This window comes from Apodemus sylvaticus, chromosome 1 (genome assembly GCF_947179515.1).
Source record: "Apodemus sylvaticus chromosome 1, mApoSyl1.1, whole genome shotgun sequence".
In the NCBI taxonomy this organism is placed as follows: domain Eukaryota; kingdom Metazoa; phylum Chordata; class Mammalia; order Rodentia; family Muridae; genus Apodemus; species Apodemus sylvaticus.
In genome coordinates, this window is record NC_067472.1 from 168,215,612 (window position 1) to 168,232,154 (window position 16,543).

At 46.8% G+C, this 16,543-nt stretch overlaps 1 protein-coding gene across 3 annotated transcripts in view; it reads left to right on the forward strand.

Annotated features, from left to right (window-relative positions):
• The first annotated feature begins 6,796 nt into the window (after positions 1 to 6,796).
• Positions 6,797 to 16,543, forward strand: part of Sergef (secretion regulating guanine nucleotide exchange factor) — a 200,579-nt gene continuing 190,832 nt past the window's right edge. For all 3 annotated transcript variants that reach the window (XM_052162563.1, XM_052162572.1, XM_052162579.1), the window contains exons 1-4: positions 6,797 to 6,886; positions 11,322 to 11,457; positions 12,849 to 13,004; positions 13,894 to 13,988. In XM_052162563.1, coding sequence (XP_052018523.1) covers positions 6,827 to 6,886; positions 11,322 to 11,457; positions 12,849 to 13,004; positions 13,894 to 13,988 — 447 coding nt within the window. In that variant the 5' untranslated portion in view covers positions 6,797 to 6,826. The remainder of the gene's footprint in view (positions 6,887 to 11,321; positions 11,458 to 12,848; positions 13,005 to 13,893; positions 13,989 to 16,543) is intronic.

Here is a 16,543-nt window from a genome sequence, read left to right on the forward strand (position 1 = left end):
TACGATTCCAGTGCTCCCTGGCACTTTGTTTCAAGGTGCCCCACTAGGACATATTGAGAAGGGGTGTGGGGGGCGGCAGAGGGTAGGAAGTGGGGATGGGAATGGAGAAGGGCCAAGGAGAGTGGTTTGCATCTGAGACTGTAATTATGTGAGGGCTGTAAGGATTGGAGCACGTGTGGTGTCAGTGATGTAGCAGTGGCATAAGCAGTTGTACGAGCTTTTCATTATTGTAACAAAGTGTCAGGAACAATCAGCTTAAAAAGAGGAAAGGTTTATCTTGAATGCTTTGGTCCATTAGAAGTTGTTCCCGCGGTTTAAGCCAGTGGTGAAACAACATGATAAGAGAATGTGGCAGAGCAAACTCCATAAAGCTATAAATTTCCTAAAAAATGGAAAGAGAAAGAGTGAAGGATTTAGAGAAGGAAGAAGGGAGAGAGGGAAAGAGAGGGGGAGGGGACACACACACACACACACACACACACACACACACGGGGTGAGAGAGAGTTAGAGACAGAAAGATCCTGCAGTTCAGCTTAAGAGTTCAGTATCAGGGTAAGAGAGAGGGCTCAGCAGTTAAGAGTACAAGTTGCACTTCCAGAAGACCCTGGTTTGATTCCCAGCACCCACACTGTGGCTTACAACCATCTGTAACTTCAGTTCCAGAGGATCCAATCTTTTCTGGTGTCTATAGATAGGCGGTAGACATGCAAGTGGTGCACAGATACACATGCAGCAAAATATCCATACACATATGATAAAAATGAAAAGACCCCACCTCTGTTCTTCACATTAATAGTAAAATTATATACCATTGGACAGGCTTCATTTCAAGCCCACTGATATATTTTTACACTAGATTTTTAAAAACATCTTTTAAGAAATCAGAGGAAACTATTGAAAGTTGTTTCACAACTTTCCACAAGGAAGCAGATCGAGGGAGTGTAATTCAGCTATCTCAGATCTTTAGAAACATACCCACTTTAACAGCTATTGATGCGTACATCAGCAAGCAGATAGGTTAGTTCTGAAATCACTTCAAGTACGGACCAGCTAGTTTACAGCCTTCGTGATTAACGGGCAAAGCGCTATAAAGAAATGCTACTAAGAGCAAACCGTGAGTGCCGTCTGTTGTTTCTGGTTATTTTCATGAGACTCTGGTGATGCTGAAGAATCACTTATTGACTTTTAAAATGGTTGTGCCCTGACTAAAGCACTTTAAAATAAACAGTGAAGCCACAGACTTACCAGCTGTTACTTCAAGATAGAAATAATAAGTGACTGACTTCTTTGTCTCTGCGCTGGTTCTGTGATATTTGGCAAGTCAGGGCTCCAAGAGCCTCAGAATTTTCAAAACCACCCAGATTCTTTTAATAATTATTCAGACACCAGGACAGACTCAAACCAAAAGCACGGCTTGTGATTCTTTCCCAGAGAGCCATTCTTCGACAGCATGTTTGACTTTTTGAAGAAAACACAAATGCTAATCGTCAGAGTGCCTTAATCTCATGCTTTGGCATTTGGAATTACATAAGTAGCAAGATACAGCAAAATGCACAGAATTATTGCTCATTTTTAAGTTGGCTCCAAAACCAGAGAAAGAATAGAAAAAAAAAAAAGCCAGGACTTTTCAAAAGCACTAAATAACAGAGACCGCATGTTAATTTCCAGGATAAAGACAACTGTGGTCTGTTTCACTCTTGTCTTCATGTTACTCTGTCATATACACTTATAATGTAAAAGTTTGTTGTTCTGCTGGGTAATAAACTCAAAGTTCATGATCTCAAGAAGTGTTTTTTCTTAAAGCACATTTAAAACTTTTATTTTATGTGTGGGCCCCAGGAATCAAACTCCAGTTGTCAGGCTTGGCCACAAGCCCCTTTATCTGCTGAGCCATTTTTTGCCCCCCCCAAAAGTTTTTTCAGTCTAACACACATTATAAATGGATTCAATTTTATGTTCATAATGTTATTAGTTTAGAGATCCTAGCAGTGGTGATGGTTGGTACAAAGAATCAGCCTCAGGGGAGGACAAAGTTTTAAAATGTCACAACGGAACCCATTACTTTGTATACCACTTTAAAACATTTTTAAAAAAAGAAAACACAAAATATAAAATAAAAACCATATGCCACTCCACTTCTTTAAAGTGTGTAGTTATGAACACCAAAAAGCTGAGCATACCTGGTCACCGTTATTACTTCTTGGGAAGGTTTCCCTCTCATGTTCTGCATCTGACCATGAGCTACATCTCCTGTGCTGAGTTACTGGAGAAAATCATGTCACGAGAAGGCTCTGTAAAAAGCAGATTCATGGGGCTGAAGAGACAGCTCATCAGTTGAGTGTGCTCACTTCTGCAGAGGGCTTGAGTTTGATTCATGGTATCCACATCTGGGGGACAACATCTGCCTGTCACTCCAGCTCCAAGGGGAGGCCTTCTTCTGAATTCCAATATCTTAATTTCTACATGAAAAAGAAACATTAGTGATGCCCGTTTTAACTAGGATTTCCCCACAGCTTCTAGATGATTCTCTCTTCCTCCAGAGGGAATGACTGCTGTGTCTAGCAGGCAACGTGTTTATCGTGGCATGGGAAGATCTTCTTGGTCCAACTGGGGGTGGAGCCAATGAGAAGCTGAGCTTCAGATTGGTGAGGCTGGCCTGCTTCCAGTTCGCCTCTGCTCTCAGTGTGAGAGCCCTTTAGGGACCCCGCCTAAGTGGACATTGTGGGACTTGGCTTCTGCATCTGTCCCTAACTCACTCTCTCCAGCACTGTAAAATCAACACTCACAGTCTCATCTGCTGCTCACAACCCAGATTCTTAGCCTCTGGCTAACGATTCTTGCTGGCTAACGAGCAAAGTGCTTCAAGGGAAAGAAGAGTGCCTGGTATAATTTCCTGTCTTCTTGTCACAGCCCCTTGAGTTCCTATTGCTTTGAAAGCTCTCCAATGACTTGAAATATGTTAAAAAAAAATCTCTTCTGAGAGCTGGCCCTGACCCTCACTGGCTGCAGCGCTCAGGACAATGGGCCCAGCGCCCCACCTAGGCAGCACAGTAGGGCCAGCCCTGGTGGCAGGGGTGTGGATGAACTGTCACCGGGGGCATGAGCATGGAGAACATGGCCCTGACACTCATAGACTATGGGCATGGGGGTAATGCCCTTCACGTCCTTGCCTCTTGCCACCCGTATCAGTTGGGAGAGCTGGCCTTGGGGTCATGAGAACTGGAGAGCTGCCTCTGCCCCTCATGAGCTATAGTACTCAGGAGAGTAGGCCCTGCACCTCCACTGGGTGGCACGGTAGAGCTGGCATGGGTGTGGGTGAGCTGGTCCTGAGAGCATGAGATCTGGGGAGCTGACCTTTACCCCTTGCCCACTGCAGCATTGTGTGAGCTAGTTGGGGCAGTGCTAGCTCGCCCCGGTGGTGTGGGTGAGGGAGAGCTGGCACACTGATCAACTCACGCCATCATCAACGTCATCTATGCACTCCTGGAGCACGTGAAAGGGCTGGTTTTACAGATCCAAAGCTGCAGGGTCTCCACGACACAGGGCAACAACAGGATATCTGAGGGGATCAGTTGAGGATCCAGTACTGATAGTGTCGCAGAAACCAGAGGCCCCAAACCAGACCAATGACTCATTGCAATGAACATTTGCAAGTAAAGATGCATGGACAAAAGGGTGGGCGGTGGGACACACTACAGCTTGCATGACGAGAATGTGTTCTATGCTTTTTTTATTTGTTGTTTTTGTGTTTTCTTTTCTTTTGGGGGAGGAGGTTGCAAGGGCAGAGGGAAGATGCAGAGGGATGGGGAGATGAGTGGGATTCAGATGCGTAATGTGAAACTCACGAGGAATCAATAAAAAGTTAAAATAAAAAATATAATTTCTGACAGCTGTTTTAGCTAAGAGAATTGGTCAGCGGCTTGGTAATCTTTCTGTCAAAAGCAGAGGCTGGCTTTGGATGCTGCATCTTGGTTCTGTCGACGCTGTGGCCTCCCGCAATGGTGCCATTAAGTGAGGATTAAGTGTTCAACACAGTCTATGGGGACATTTTCCATTCAAACCACCCCACCTCCCAAATTCCAGTAAATAAAACTGGTTCTGTAAATGACTATTCTTTGCATCTTTGGTGAAACTTCAGGGAACCCACCCCCTTCTCATGTCAGTATTTTAAAGGTCCTTCCGTCCTGGGTTAGAGATGTAGTTCAGGGTTAGAATTCTCTCCTGTAGAATGCTGTCGATTCCCTGGGAAGAGGCACAATAGGAAGCTCTGTACGATGTGATGGACACCTCAGACTTCAAGAGCAGGGCCATCTTCCTCTTCTGGGACTGAGACTAGAGTTCATCAGTTTCTTTATTTCCTCACACACCTCTCCCACTCGCTGGAAGATGAGTGGGATTGCTTGGTCTCTCTGAGGACCTGAGGTGGCAGGTAGCAGGGAGCTGGAAGAAGCAGGAAAGTTTCCCACTCGACTGCGTGTTGTGAGTTAGCACCAGTCCTTTCTGCTCTTGTTCAGGGTTGGATCAGTTCACGCTCTTTTGGGTGGTTTACAAGGCCTCGGCATCCCTTGATAACGGTGTCTTCCTCTGCCTGGGCTTTGGATTTCATCTCCATCAGTCTCTGGGAGTCTGGTGGCCAACTGTCCCACAGGTGTCATTTGATCCCTATAGGTTCTCTAACTCCCAACAGTGTCTAAGACTCTGCCAGTTTGCTTATTCTGACTTTGACAGGACTCCCTGTCTGACCTGCTCCGGCTCACTCTGACCCGTCTGGTGGTTAGCTATCGTATTTCTCATCGTGAGAGAGCCTCCGGTCTGAGTGATTTCTTGGTGCTCCTCAGCATCTTTCCTTCGGCTTGAGATGGGCAGGATTCATATCGCATGGTCACACTGATGTAACAGTGATCAAATAAATATCCCAGCAGGATCTCTTTCCGCCCCTCTCATCTTTTAGGTAGGAATCCATCCACATCTAGATTACAAGTTCTGGTTTGGCTTCTCCTACCTTACTTTATTTTTATTATATTTAAATATTATTAAAATTATACAATATATTTTTTTATATTCTTCCCCCGCCCACAAATCCTCCCAGGTCCTTCCTCATGGTCTCTTTTAACACCTCCAACAAGAAAAATTGAAACCCAAAAAGACAAAACTCATTGTTTTAGTTAGGGTTTTACTGCTGTGAACAGACACCATGACCAAGGCAAGTCTTATAAAGGACAACATTTAATTGTGGCTGGCTTACAGGTTCAGAGATTCAGTCCATTCCAGGCAGCTAGGAGTAGGGCCTTAAAGTCCATGCCCACAGTGACACACCTACTCCAACAAGGCCACACCTCCAAATAGTGCCACTCCCTGGGCCAAGCATATACAAACCTCACACTCACCAAACCATAACAAGGACAACAAAAACCACACATGAAACAGAGTCTGTTTTATGTTAGTCCTGAGCACGAGACCTACCCAGGAGGGTGATTGATGCACTCAATTAGTTCCATTGGAGAAAACTGGTTTTCTCTTTCCCATGAAGTATCAATTGCAAATAGCTTCTTTGTCAGGGATGGGACTTTGTGTCCACTTCTCCTCAGTGCTGGGATTTTTGCCTGGAAAACACAGAGACTGTGACAGCATACACAAGGCCTGCACAAATCCATCGTATAATGTGCAAGTTATTGGCATTTATTGCTTTGGGAGCTGCTGGTGAGACGCCTTCCTATTACACCCTGTCGTAACTTCCTATTACAACAGGTTTGAAAGAAGTGGTCAAAATGGCAGCCAGTCCACTGGTGAACAGCATATGGGATCTCTCACAGTTTCTGGAGTAAGAGCAGCTTTGCCTGGCTTGTCTGTATCTTTCTAAGCACCACCACCCATCTTTTCAAGAAACCACAGTCTGGAGGAGAAAAGATGGGTTGGGGAGAGGGCTTCCCTCACAAGATCCAGCAGACAGTAACATGTCACTAGCATGGACAGGTGAGACTAGACAGTAGTTTCCCTGAGACACTTTCCAATGTTAGGGCCTAGGAGATCAGGGTGATGAGGCCCTGAGACCCATCTGTATTATAGGGGCCAGAGCTATGAATGCAGATCATCGCCTTAAATGGAACATGATCTTTTTTTTCCTCCTTCTAGATTCCAAATTCCATTTTCGCCAGTGCGCACTGGTACATTGTGCTATTTAACTTCCACCAACATCATGACAACGTTTGATAGAAAGCCGTATTATCTGAAAATCTATCTTGGATGAGAATTATCTATGCTGGTGATCAGAATTAGGGCAGATAGTGCGGGGCTGCGGGGAGTAGGGAGAATGCAGGGGCACATCAGACAATAGCCAGCCCCTGCTGTGTTGCCAGTAGTGGGTTTCCGCTGTGGAAGGCTAATGCCGCTACCTAAGATGCACAGCGAAGCGGGCCAAGGTAGCTTCGGGAAGGCTCAGGACTGGACCCTTCCCATCTTCAGTTTAGGTCCTTTCCCAGCGTGCTGTGGCATCCCTGTCAGGTCAACTGTTCTGGGCAGCGTGGGACAGGTGGCGAGCTTTCTGGATTACTGAACGTGGTGCAGAATTACGAGTGTGGGTGTAGTAAGGCTCATCCGGGTGTGTTCCCTGGCGTTCGCGAGGCACGATCAGACAATGCTTTGGCTGAGTCCCGGAGCCCCAGGGCAGGACCATACGTCCTGCTCCAGTCCCACTGGTCCCGCCTAACCCCTAATTTTACCCCGCCTCCGTCCCGCTGGCCGCGCCCATCTCCTGGACTCGTCCCGCCCAGGCCTCCGAGGCCCCGCCCCGCGTCAGCCCTCCCGGAAGCGCCGGCGGAGCGTGTGTATGGCGCGGGAGTCCTGCACCTCCGAGGCTGTCACCACCGCTGCGGAGCTGTTCGCCTGGGTACGTGGCTCCGCCCACGGGCTAGGGCAGAGACTAAGGGGCGAGGAGACCCGGGAGCTCCCGGCGTCTGCGTGGGAGGCGGGGAGCTGGGAGGCGGCGGCCCAAGCTAGGACCCTGGATTGGAGGACCCTGGGTTGCTGCAAGGAGAGGGTGCGGAGGGAGGGTCTCCCTGCAGTGCCTGAGGGGCCTACTGCTAGCTGTGGGCTGACGGCCCGTGGGACTGAAGCACTTCGGAAGGACCCTGCCTCCAGAGCAGAGCATCCATTCTGGGAAAGCCCTTGGCCGCCAGACTACCTAGAAAGCCAGCGTGGAGGCTTGGCAGAGAGATCTTGGTCCCAGAGCTCGTGGGGCCACCTGTGTCATCGAACCTTCCTTTTGCCTGGAGGATGGAAGGCTCCTTTTCCAGCGCCATCACCGTGGGGAGCATCCTGTGGATGTGAGGCCTGTGGAGTTGTGGCCGCGCGAGGCGCAGACCCTGCGTATTTGCTGTTACTCGGCTGTGACCGGCTCTTTTCTCTTCTGGGGGCGTGGAAGTCTGGGCTGAGCAGGTTTACGCTGCACTTGGGAGAGACCTACGGTCATCCTTCCGTGTGACTGGAGAGGAGGCCTTATACTCACGAGTGTGGGGGACATGCGTGACAGCAAGCATATGTTGGGTGTTGCTGTTCTTAGTATTAAATACCAAAATTGTAATGGAATGCATGATTTGTTAAAGGCGTCTCCTTGACTACAGCGGAGGTGTTCTGAGAGTGAATACTGAGCCAGTATTCACATCGTCTCTCTTGGTGCCTGGCATCTTGTAGACCCCAGGGAAATATTTGTTGACTAAAGAATGAATGAATGAAACGAATGGTTGAGTACCTATGTGCACAGCCATCTGCAGGGTTTGGGGAATATTAGTTATTCCCAGTTCTTGTAATAGTGGAGGCCATAACACCTATGTTTTTGCCAAAATTAGAATTTATCTATATAACCTTCACTTGTTGATGTAAAGCTGTTAGAAAAAAGAGCAAGGCTTGGCCTGGCTGTCTGGCTCAACTCCTTTGAAGTAGTACTTGAGTTAGAGTTGGCAGGGTCTGGGGCGGGGGTGGGGGGATGTGGGTTAGTAACTGAATGTGTTACTGTCATTTTCCAGCCGGGAGACTGCTGTCTTTTTGGACAGAGGAAAAACATCTGATAGAAAAAAGTCTTTCAGCTGTGGTCTTGAATGGACAGAGACAGAAACAGGGCTGAACCTCACTTTATTAGTGTGTTTGGAGGCCTGCTGGGGTATTCTTCCTGCTGCGTAATCAGGGGGCATGGGGACAAAACACCACAGGCTGGCTTCTTAAACAATAGATAATTTATTTTCTCAGTGTTGGAAGCTGCAAGTCTGAGATTAAGGTAGTATGCACTTTCGGTTTCTCTGGGGCCTCAGGTGGCTGTTTCTTTGTGCGTGGGCATCCTTGGTGTCTTGGGATGAGAAAGGACAGACTTGATTATGGTGTCATCATTTAACTTTAATTGCCTCTTCAAAGGTTGTGTCTCCAAATTCAGTCATATTCTGATATGTCAGAGGTTAGGGCCTTGACATAGACATGGAAACACAATCCATCTTGTCCCAAGTGTGTGTGTGTGTGTGTGTGTGTGTGTGTGTGTGTGTGTGCATACACTGTGTCTGGATCCTTTGTAAAGCAGGAAGGTATACACAGTTGTCATAAGGTATATTAAAATTTCCTTTACTCGCCCGTATCGTGGGTTTACGGCCCTTATTGTAGCACAGAAATTAATACATAGCACGAACCCGGGATCTCTCAGGGCTTCTCTCTCAGGTGTCCTGCAGCCTGCAAGCCTGGCAGTGGGCTAGCCAGAGAAGACAGAAACCCCAGCCTGTATGTTCTAGTTCACTCTGTTGCAACAATGTAGCGTTTGAGAGCACTATTTGACATCGTATTAAACAATGTTACATTCCAGGGTGGAGAGGCTTACACCTGACAGCCACAGTCCGCCAGTGCAGTTTCGGGGTTAGGAGAATAGCTATAAGATCAAGTCCTTCCTTCATGGTGGTGACTTTCTAGAAGAGGAGGTAGATCAGTCAAGCCAGCAGTGTACTCTGGAGTGCCAAGGAATGACAGAAGAAGAGAAAGGGCATAAAGCGATAGGTGCGAACGATCGGTCAGAGCCTGATTCTTATTCTTCCTCATGCTGCCACCCTGGTGACCCCCAACCGTAAAATTATTTTTATTGCTACCTAATAACTGTACTTTTGCTATGGTTATGAATTTTAATATATTATTTTTGGAGGTAGAGGTTTGACAAAGGGGTCATAACCCACATTTTGAGAACTGCTGGTCTAGAGTCAGGTGACTTCACCTCCGGGCTGGTTCCCTATACGTACCTGTTTTCCATGGGCACAGTGAGACCTAATGAAAGAAAAGGGTTTCTAACTCGCTCATCCAACTGTGTGACTCTGGGTCATCACTTGAGCCTCCCCAGGCTCAGTTTCCCCATCTGTATGTGAATGCGAGTGCTCCTCAGTTGTGAGGATTAAAGGTGCCTGTCATGTGCTCAGAGATGCACTTAGTTAGAACTGCATTGATCAGAAGACCCTCCTGACCTGTGCTCCCCACAAAGCTCATTCTGCACCTTGGAGTCCTGCAGTTCAAGGTGGCTGCAACCCAAGAGGTGGCATGGTTTCCTGAAGTGTACGTTGTTTTAAACCAAGTGTTTTCATTTATGTGCCCTCAAAAACCCGATATTTAAATGGTTCTACCACTCACCTTCAAAAGAACCAGCTTGGGAGTAGATATTTGAAGAGATCAGAGTTTCTGGGCTGGAGAGATGGCTCAGAGGTTAAGAGCACTGACTGCTCTTCCAGAGGTCCTGAGTTCAAATCCCAGTAACCACATTGGTGGCTCACAACCATCTGTAATGGGATCTGATGCCCTCTGCTGGCCTGCAGGCATACATGCAGGCAGAACGCTGCATATATAATAAAATAAATAGGAAAAAAAATAGGAAAGTGATTAAAAAGAAAAAAAAGCTGGTCAGCGGTGGCACATGCCTTTAATCCCAGCACTTGGGAATCAGAGGCAGGCAGATTCCTGAGTTCGAGGCCAGCCTGGTCCTATAGAATGAGTTCCAGGACAGCCAAGGCTACACAGAGAAACCCCTGTCTCGAAATAAACAAACAAACAACAAAAAAAGAATTTCTGAATTATTGAGCCGATTCTCCTTTTGTGTGGGCATTAGGCTCTTTACGGTGTCCGTTCACTATTGTGTGTGTACCTTTTGTTGCCGAGATGTTACTGTTTCACTTCATGGCCTGTGTCTTTATAGGGTCTTTCTCATATGTGCTTGTTGTATACATGCTGAGTTCTTTTCTGGGCCTGTTACCTAGCTGTAAGGATTTCAGATTAGAGACTTTTGTTTTCCTTCCGGTGCTGGGGTTTGAACCTAGGACCTTGAACACGCTGGTCAAGCACTTTATCACTGGACTGTACCCCCTAGACCTGTACTGTGTGTGGACTGGATAGTGTAAGTTCACAAGGGGGCTCTGAATCTCGGAGTTGTCAAATGCCGTGCAGGAGAAGGCCCTTGGAGATCATTGTCTAGCTTTTGCTCTGGACAGATGAAATGATGAGGCTTAGGGACGCTGCGTCCTTAGCTAACTGAATAAATCCGGAAATGGCACTGCTTCGTAGTAAGGATCGGGGTGAGGTGGGAGGCAGAGCTAGTCCCAGAGTGTTTCCTGCTAACTGGAGGTGGGGTGTTTCACTCCATCCCCACCCTTAATCTTTCCTTTTTCCAGCTTTCCTAGATAATTAGCTTTTATCAGAAGGGACCCCTGGGCTGAACCCCAAAGGCAGTTGAGTCTTGGTTGGTTTTTATTGTCCATGTGACACAACCTGGACTCACCTGGGAAGAGAAATGTCAGTTCAAGTCTTCCATCGTATTGACCTGTGGGAGATTATCTTGATTGAGAGATTGTTGTGGAAGGTCCACTGTGGGTGGCACCATCTCTAGGCTGATGGGCCTAGGCTGTCTAAGAGAGTTCGTGGCGCGAACCAGAGAGTCACAGGTAGTGGTTTTTTGTTTTTTATTTTTTTATTTTTTATTTATTTATTTTTTTTGAGACAGGGTTTCTCTGTGTAGCCCTGGTTGTCCTGGAACTCACTCTGTAGACCAGGCTGGCCTCAAACTCAGAAATCCACCCGCCTCTGCCTCCCAAGTGCTGGGATCAAAGGCGTGCGCCACCACTGCCCATCTTGACTCCTCTGAAATTACGGAGCTCACAGATGGGCCTGTCTTTTTAAGGCAGCTTGTCCACGCAGCCTCCTGAGAATGGGTATTGAAGTGCCATGGGCTCTGAGATGTGTGTCAGGGCAGGGAGACCTGATGGGGGAGATGGATGCTGACAGTTGGGCTTCTCATCCTTGCTGTATTTTATCCCTAGGGTGCAAACAGCTACGGGCAACTTGGCCTTGGTCACAAGGAAGATGTGCTTCTGCCCCAGCGGCTGAGTGGCTTCTGTAAGGCTGGCTGTATCAAGAGTGTCACAGGAGGAGGAGGGCATTCCGCAGTTGTCACAGGTGATTCTCACAACTGGACAGCCACTCACTTTTGTATGGAGGTCTTTTCCCCTTGGATGTTACCTTGCCATCCGTTTGTCTGTGGTATTTCTCAGAGAGCATTAAGGGGATTGTAGCCTGTCAGAGCTTGAACTTCTGAGTTCGTTAAAGATCTGTCTCCTTACCCCCATGTACAAATAAGGCTCAGAGAGGAAGGCTTCAGGTTATAAGGTAAATTGGTGGCCGTGTTACAACCTGTTTAAGTTTCACTCTGAAGCCTCTGCAAGTAGGTGAAATATCCCTGGCATCAAGAACCTTACCTCATCCTTAATTTTCTGTCCTGGTGCCTAGTTCAGAGAGTTAAGGACAGGAGCTGTGGTGTGAGGCTCCCAGGGCTCAGATGCCCAGTCTGTGGTCCCTTAGCTCCACGGCTCTGGCAAAGGATCTCCCTGGATCCCAGTGTTCTACTCCTGCTTCTGATGCAGTGATAAAATGTCTGACCTAAAGCACGGAGGGGAAAAGGGCTCCATTTGACTGAATGTTCTGCTACCCTTGCGATGTTGCAGGGAGTCAAGAGCAGAAAGAAAACAAAGGCTTCCTCGCCCACTTGCTACTTGTCCATAGCTGGCTTTCTTCACGCTAACACTGTGAGATGGTAGTGCCCATGTTCAGATGGGGCGTGCCCATCTCAATTAATAGTCAAGACAATTCACAGACATGTTCATGAACCAGGCTGCTCCGGGTCATTTCTCATGAGGATGCTCCTTCCGGGTGATTCTCGGTGGTGCCAAGTTTAATAGTGAACGCTCGCCAGCACATTCAAGTTTTTCTTCACCTGCCCTGTGGGCATAACATCAGTGGATGAACTCGAGGCATTTTCAGGGCTGTATTAGGGCTTTTATGGGGCTTTGGTATTCGTATTTTTGTGGACTCCTCCCTCTGTAAAGAAATGATAAAAATTAATACAATTGTATCAATATAAAGTAACAACACCCAAGTTTATATTATATATGAATTACTGTTACATTAAAATCACCTTAAAGCAATTTAAAATTAAGCCGGCCCTAGGGCCTTTTAAAGCATTATGGGTCATTGACGTGTGTAGAAGGGGCTCGAGTGTTCAGCTCTTGGGAGAGCTCCTGGCATAGTCTAAGTGTTGAGTTGATGTTGGTTCTCTTGTGGTAGTAGATGCTTCATTGGGTGATTGGCATTTGTTACGAAGCTGAGAGTTTCCACATATACATTCGGTTTGAGACCCTTGGCCTGATGTCTTTGGCACGCACCAGTTAGTAACATTAACACGGGCAAGAAGCCTCTTGTCTGCGGCTGCAAGTAACTGACGCTGGCTCTTTCTTCCTGTGGCGGTTGTGCCTCTCCCTGTGAGCGCTGACAGGGAGCTTTCTGTGTTGCAGATAGAGGAGATCTTTTTGTCTGTGGCCTGAATAGAGATGGACAGTTGGGGCTTGGTCACACAGAGGAAGTTCTGTGTTTTACCATCTGCGAGCCTCTCCTTGGTTGTCCCATCCGACAGGTGGCCTGCGGCTGGGACTTCACCCTCATGCTTACAGGTACGTTCACTCTTGGGTGAGTATCTCCACCTAGGCTTTGGGTGTTCTCTGTAGCCATGTAGGGAAATTGCAGGGGTGCCTGTTACAAGGAGAATTTTAACCATAAAAGAAACTAGACTGAAATACATTTGTCAGAGACTGGGGATGGACTAGATCTTTTGAAATGGTCATATTTAGTCCCAAAAGTTCATGAGAACTGTGTGGCGGGTCTAGGTGGCCAGGAGACTTGTGGGTGATGTGCTAGGCATCCTAGTTAGGGTTCTGTTGCTGTGATGATGAACCACCACAACCTAAAGCAACTGGGGGAGGAAAGGATTTGCTTGGTCTCTGCTTCCACATCACTGTTCATTGCTGAGGGAAGTCAGGACAGGAACTCAAGCAGGCCAGCAACCTGGAGGCAGGGGTATGGCAGAGGCCATGGAAGGGTGCTGCTTACTGGCTTACTTAGCCTGCTTCCTTATAGAAACCAGGACCACCAGTCCAGGGATGGTGTCTGTCACACAGGAGAAACCCGTACTGTGCCAGGCCAATGCATGTCCCTTTCCCCAGACTCCGCGGGTGATTATATTGGGAAAGGCAGAAAGGAGGGGGGCCCAGAATGTCACAAAGCACAGAGTTTGTCCCATGGAAACCTGGGAAGTGGGGTAGAAATAAGAAGTGGGGAGTAGGTTTTCTCTGCCGTTCCTTCACTGCAGTAGTAGGCCCTGGGTTAAGGGCTCTGCACGGGTGATCTACTGTGAAGGACACAGTGTGGAGTTCAGTCTGTTCAGAATGTTCAATCTGGAGAAATAAAAGAAGAGAAGAGGCCAGAAGGCTTTGGGGTGCAGGAACTCCGGGTATAAGACAGCTCACTTCTTAGATTTGTAATCTAAATGCTTGTGTTTTGCAGAAAAAGGCCAAGTTCTGTCATGTGGATCCAATGCCTTTGGCCAGTTAGGTGTGCCGCACGGCCCTCAAAAATGCATGGTTCCCCAGGCCATCGAGGTGAGGACATCTCAGTTTTAGCTTGCTGTTTCTAGTCTACACTCTTTATCCTTACCCATAATGAAAGACTAGGTGGTAGGTCCTTGAAGACCCCTGGAGATGTAGAACTTGAGTTGAAAATAAGTTCTTTTGTTAAAATTCAGTTTGAGGGGATCACTGCTGGGTGGAAAATCTGTCTTCATACGTGTTATAAGTTTATAAAGGAGGGCAGTAGAAATACACTCTATATGTGCATTATTAATAATGGGAACTGTGTTACAAACAGGTCCAAATAGACGTAGTTTGCCTCGAGACACTAAGTCGGGGTCTGGGGAGATGGCTTAAGGGGCAAAACACTTGCTGTGCAGTCATGAAGGCTTTGGTCTGGGTCTCTAGAATCCACTTACAGCTGGGCTCAGCCAAACAGAGACCTTGGCTAAAACGAAGTGGAAGGGAGAGAGCTAGTCCTCTCTGATCTCCACACGCATGTGAAGGTGGATGCCAGCATTTACAGATCTGCACACTTACACACTTATCACACATACAAACACACACACTCTCACATACAGACACACACACACACACACACACACACACACATACACAGATTAGAAAAAAAGACAGTAGATTCTACAAATGGTAGTCCAGGAAGGTCCTGCAGAAATGTCATATGATTGAAAATTTTATAGAAGCCCCACTTATAAACAAGTAATCAGCTGAAAATAATTTTTAAATTAATAACTGTAGTGAGATATGGCTCAGATACTGTTTTTTAATAGAATAGATTTTATTATTTTATAGTCATCAGATACTGTTGAATTCACTCCTTTCAAATGTATACTTCAGTGTTTTTCAGTACATTTTTGGAGGTAGTCACCATTGTCATTATCTAAGTGTATAACATTTGCATCGTGGCCAAAGGAAGTCTACACTCAGTAGCAGTGGCTTCCTGTCTTCCCCTCCCCCAGTCGTTGGTGGCCACTTGTCCACCTCTTCTGTGCATTTATGTGGTCTAGCCATTTCATAGAAATGTACTTTGGCAACATGTGGTCTTTTGCATGATTCCATGCACTATTTTCAAGTTTTAGTATTTAAAAAAAGATTTCCTTATTTTTATTTTATATATATGGATATTTTGCCTATGTGTATGTCTGTGTACCATGGAGGCCAGAAGAAGCCATTGGATATTGGAGTTGGTGTTATAGACAGTTATAAGGCCCCATGTGGGCGCTGAGAACTGAACCCAGGTCCTCTGGAAGAACAGCCAGTGTTTTTAACTACTGAGTTTCTTCCTAGTCCCTTGATTCTTTCTTTTTTCTTTTTCTTTTACATACAGAGTCTCATGTAGCCGGGGTTGCCCTCAAACATGTTATGTTACTAAGACTGGACTCGAGCTCCTGATTCCCCTGCCTCCACCTCCATGGTGGTAACAGATGCATAACCACACCCCACCTAGCCTTAGAAACTAATTCAATCTGCCCAAGCTATCGTTTATATAAACACAAATGAAGCAGTTATGAGCAAGGTATTTCTCATTTGTTATTTTGTACTGAGGCTCTGAACTGTGCCTGATCACGGGCTGCTTCGAATGTAATCGCCTGCAAGTGATCAGTATCCATAGTGTGCCGGCCATGGCAGACAGGGCTTTTTGTGGTGTTCAGAGCTCTTCTCGTGACGTCCCACATTACAGGTTTATGGAATTTATGTGTGTCTGACTTTGCTCATCTTTGCTGCGATGAGCATCGTAATTAAAAACAGCTTAGGGAAGAAAGGGTTTATTTTATCTTATAACTCCCGGGTCACACTCAATCACTGAGGAAGGTCAAGGTTGACACTAAGACCGGCACCTGATGGCAGGAGCTGGGGCCGAGCTGTGGAGAAGCACTGCTTACTGGCTCGCACTCGCCTCCAGCTTCACATTCTGTTGCCTTTCACCTCCTTCCCAGGACGCATGCCCAGGAGTGGACCGCTCACCGTGGCCTGGGCTCTCCCATACCAGCTGCTAATCAAGAAAATGTCCTAAGGACTTGCCTACAGGCCCATCTGATGGCCATTTTCTCAATTGTGGTTTCATTTTCCCATATGACCGTTAAGTTGGGGTAGGGAAAGCATAGTATTTTAAGTGATCCTGATGTGAGTAGGAAAAATTTCAGGAATACACTGAACTCAGAATGAGTTTCAGTGCCTCAGTGAACTTCCCCTCTGCTGCCAACTAATGCCTATACTCTGAGGGGTGGGAGATGCATTTTCATTGGAGAGTTTGAGTCTGTTTCTGTTGTCTTGTGGAGTTCACTTGCTGCCCTGTAGCCTGTTATTTGGGGGTAATGGTTCCCAAAGCCTGTGCACAACCCTAGATCTACAGAGCTCTGGGTCCCCATTGTAACTCCCAGGTGCAAGCAGGTGGCCTTGTAAGAAACTGCATATGTTATAATTAATTTAGCTTAATTATAGTTGATATAATTAAAGAAGACAGGAAGGAACAATGGTTAAAATATGTCGGATGACATAGTAACAGGACACTCTGTCAAGCTGCCTACTGTAGAGCAGTGGGAGTGAGAAGGGACAAGGACTTCATT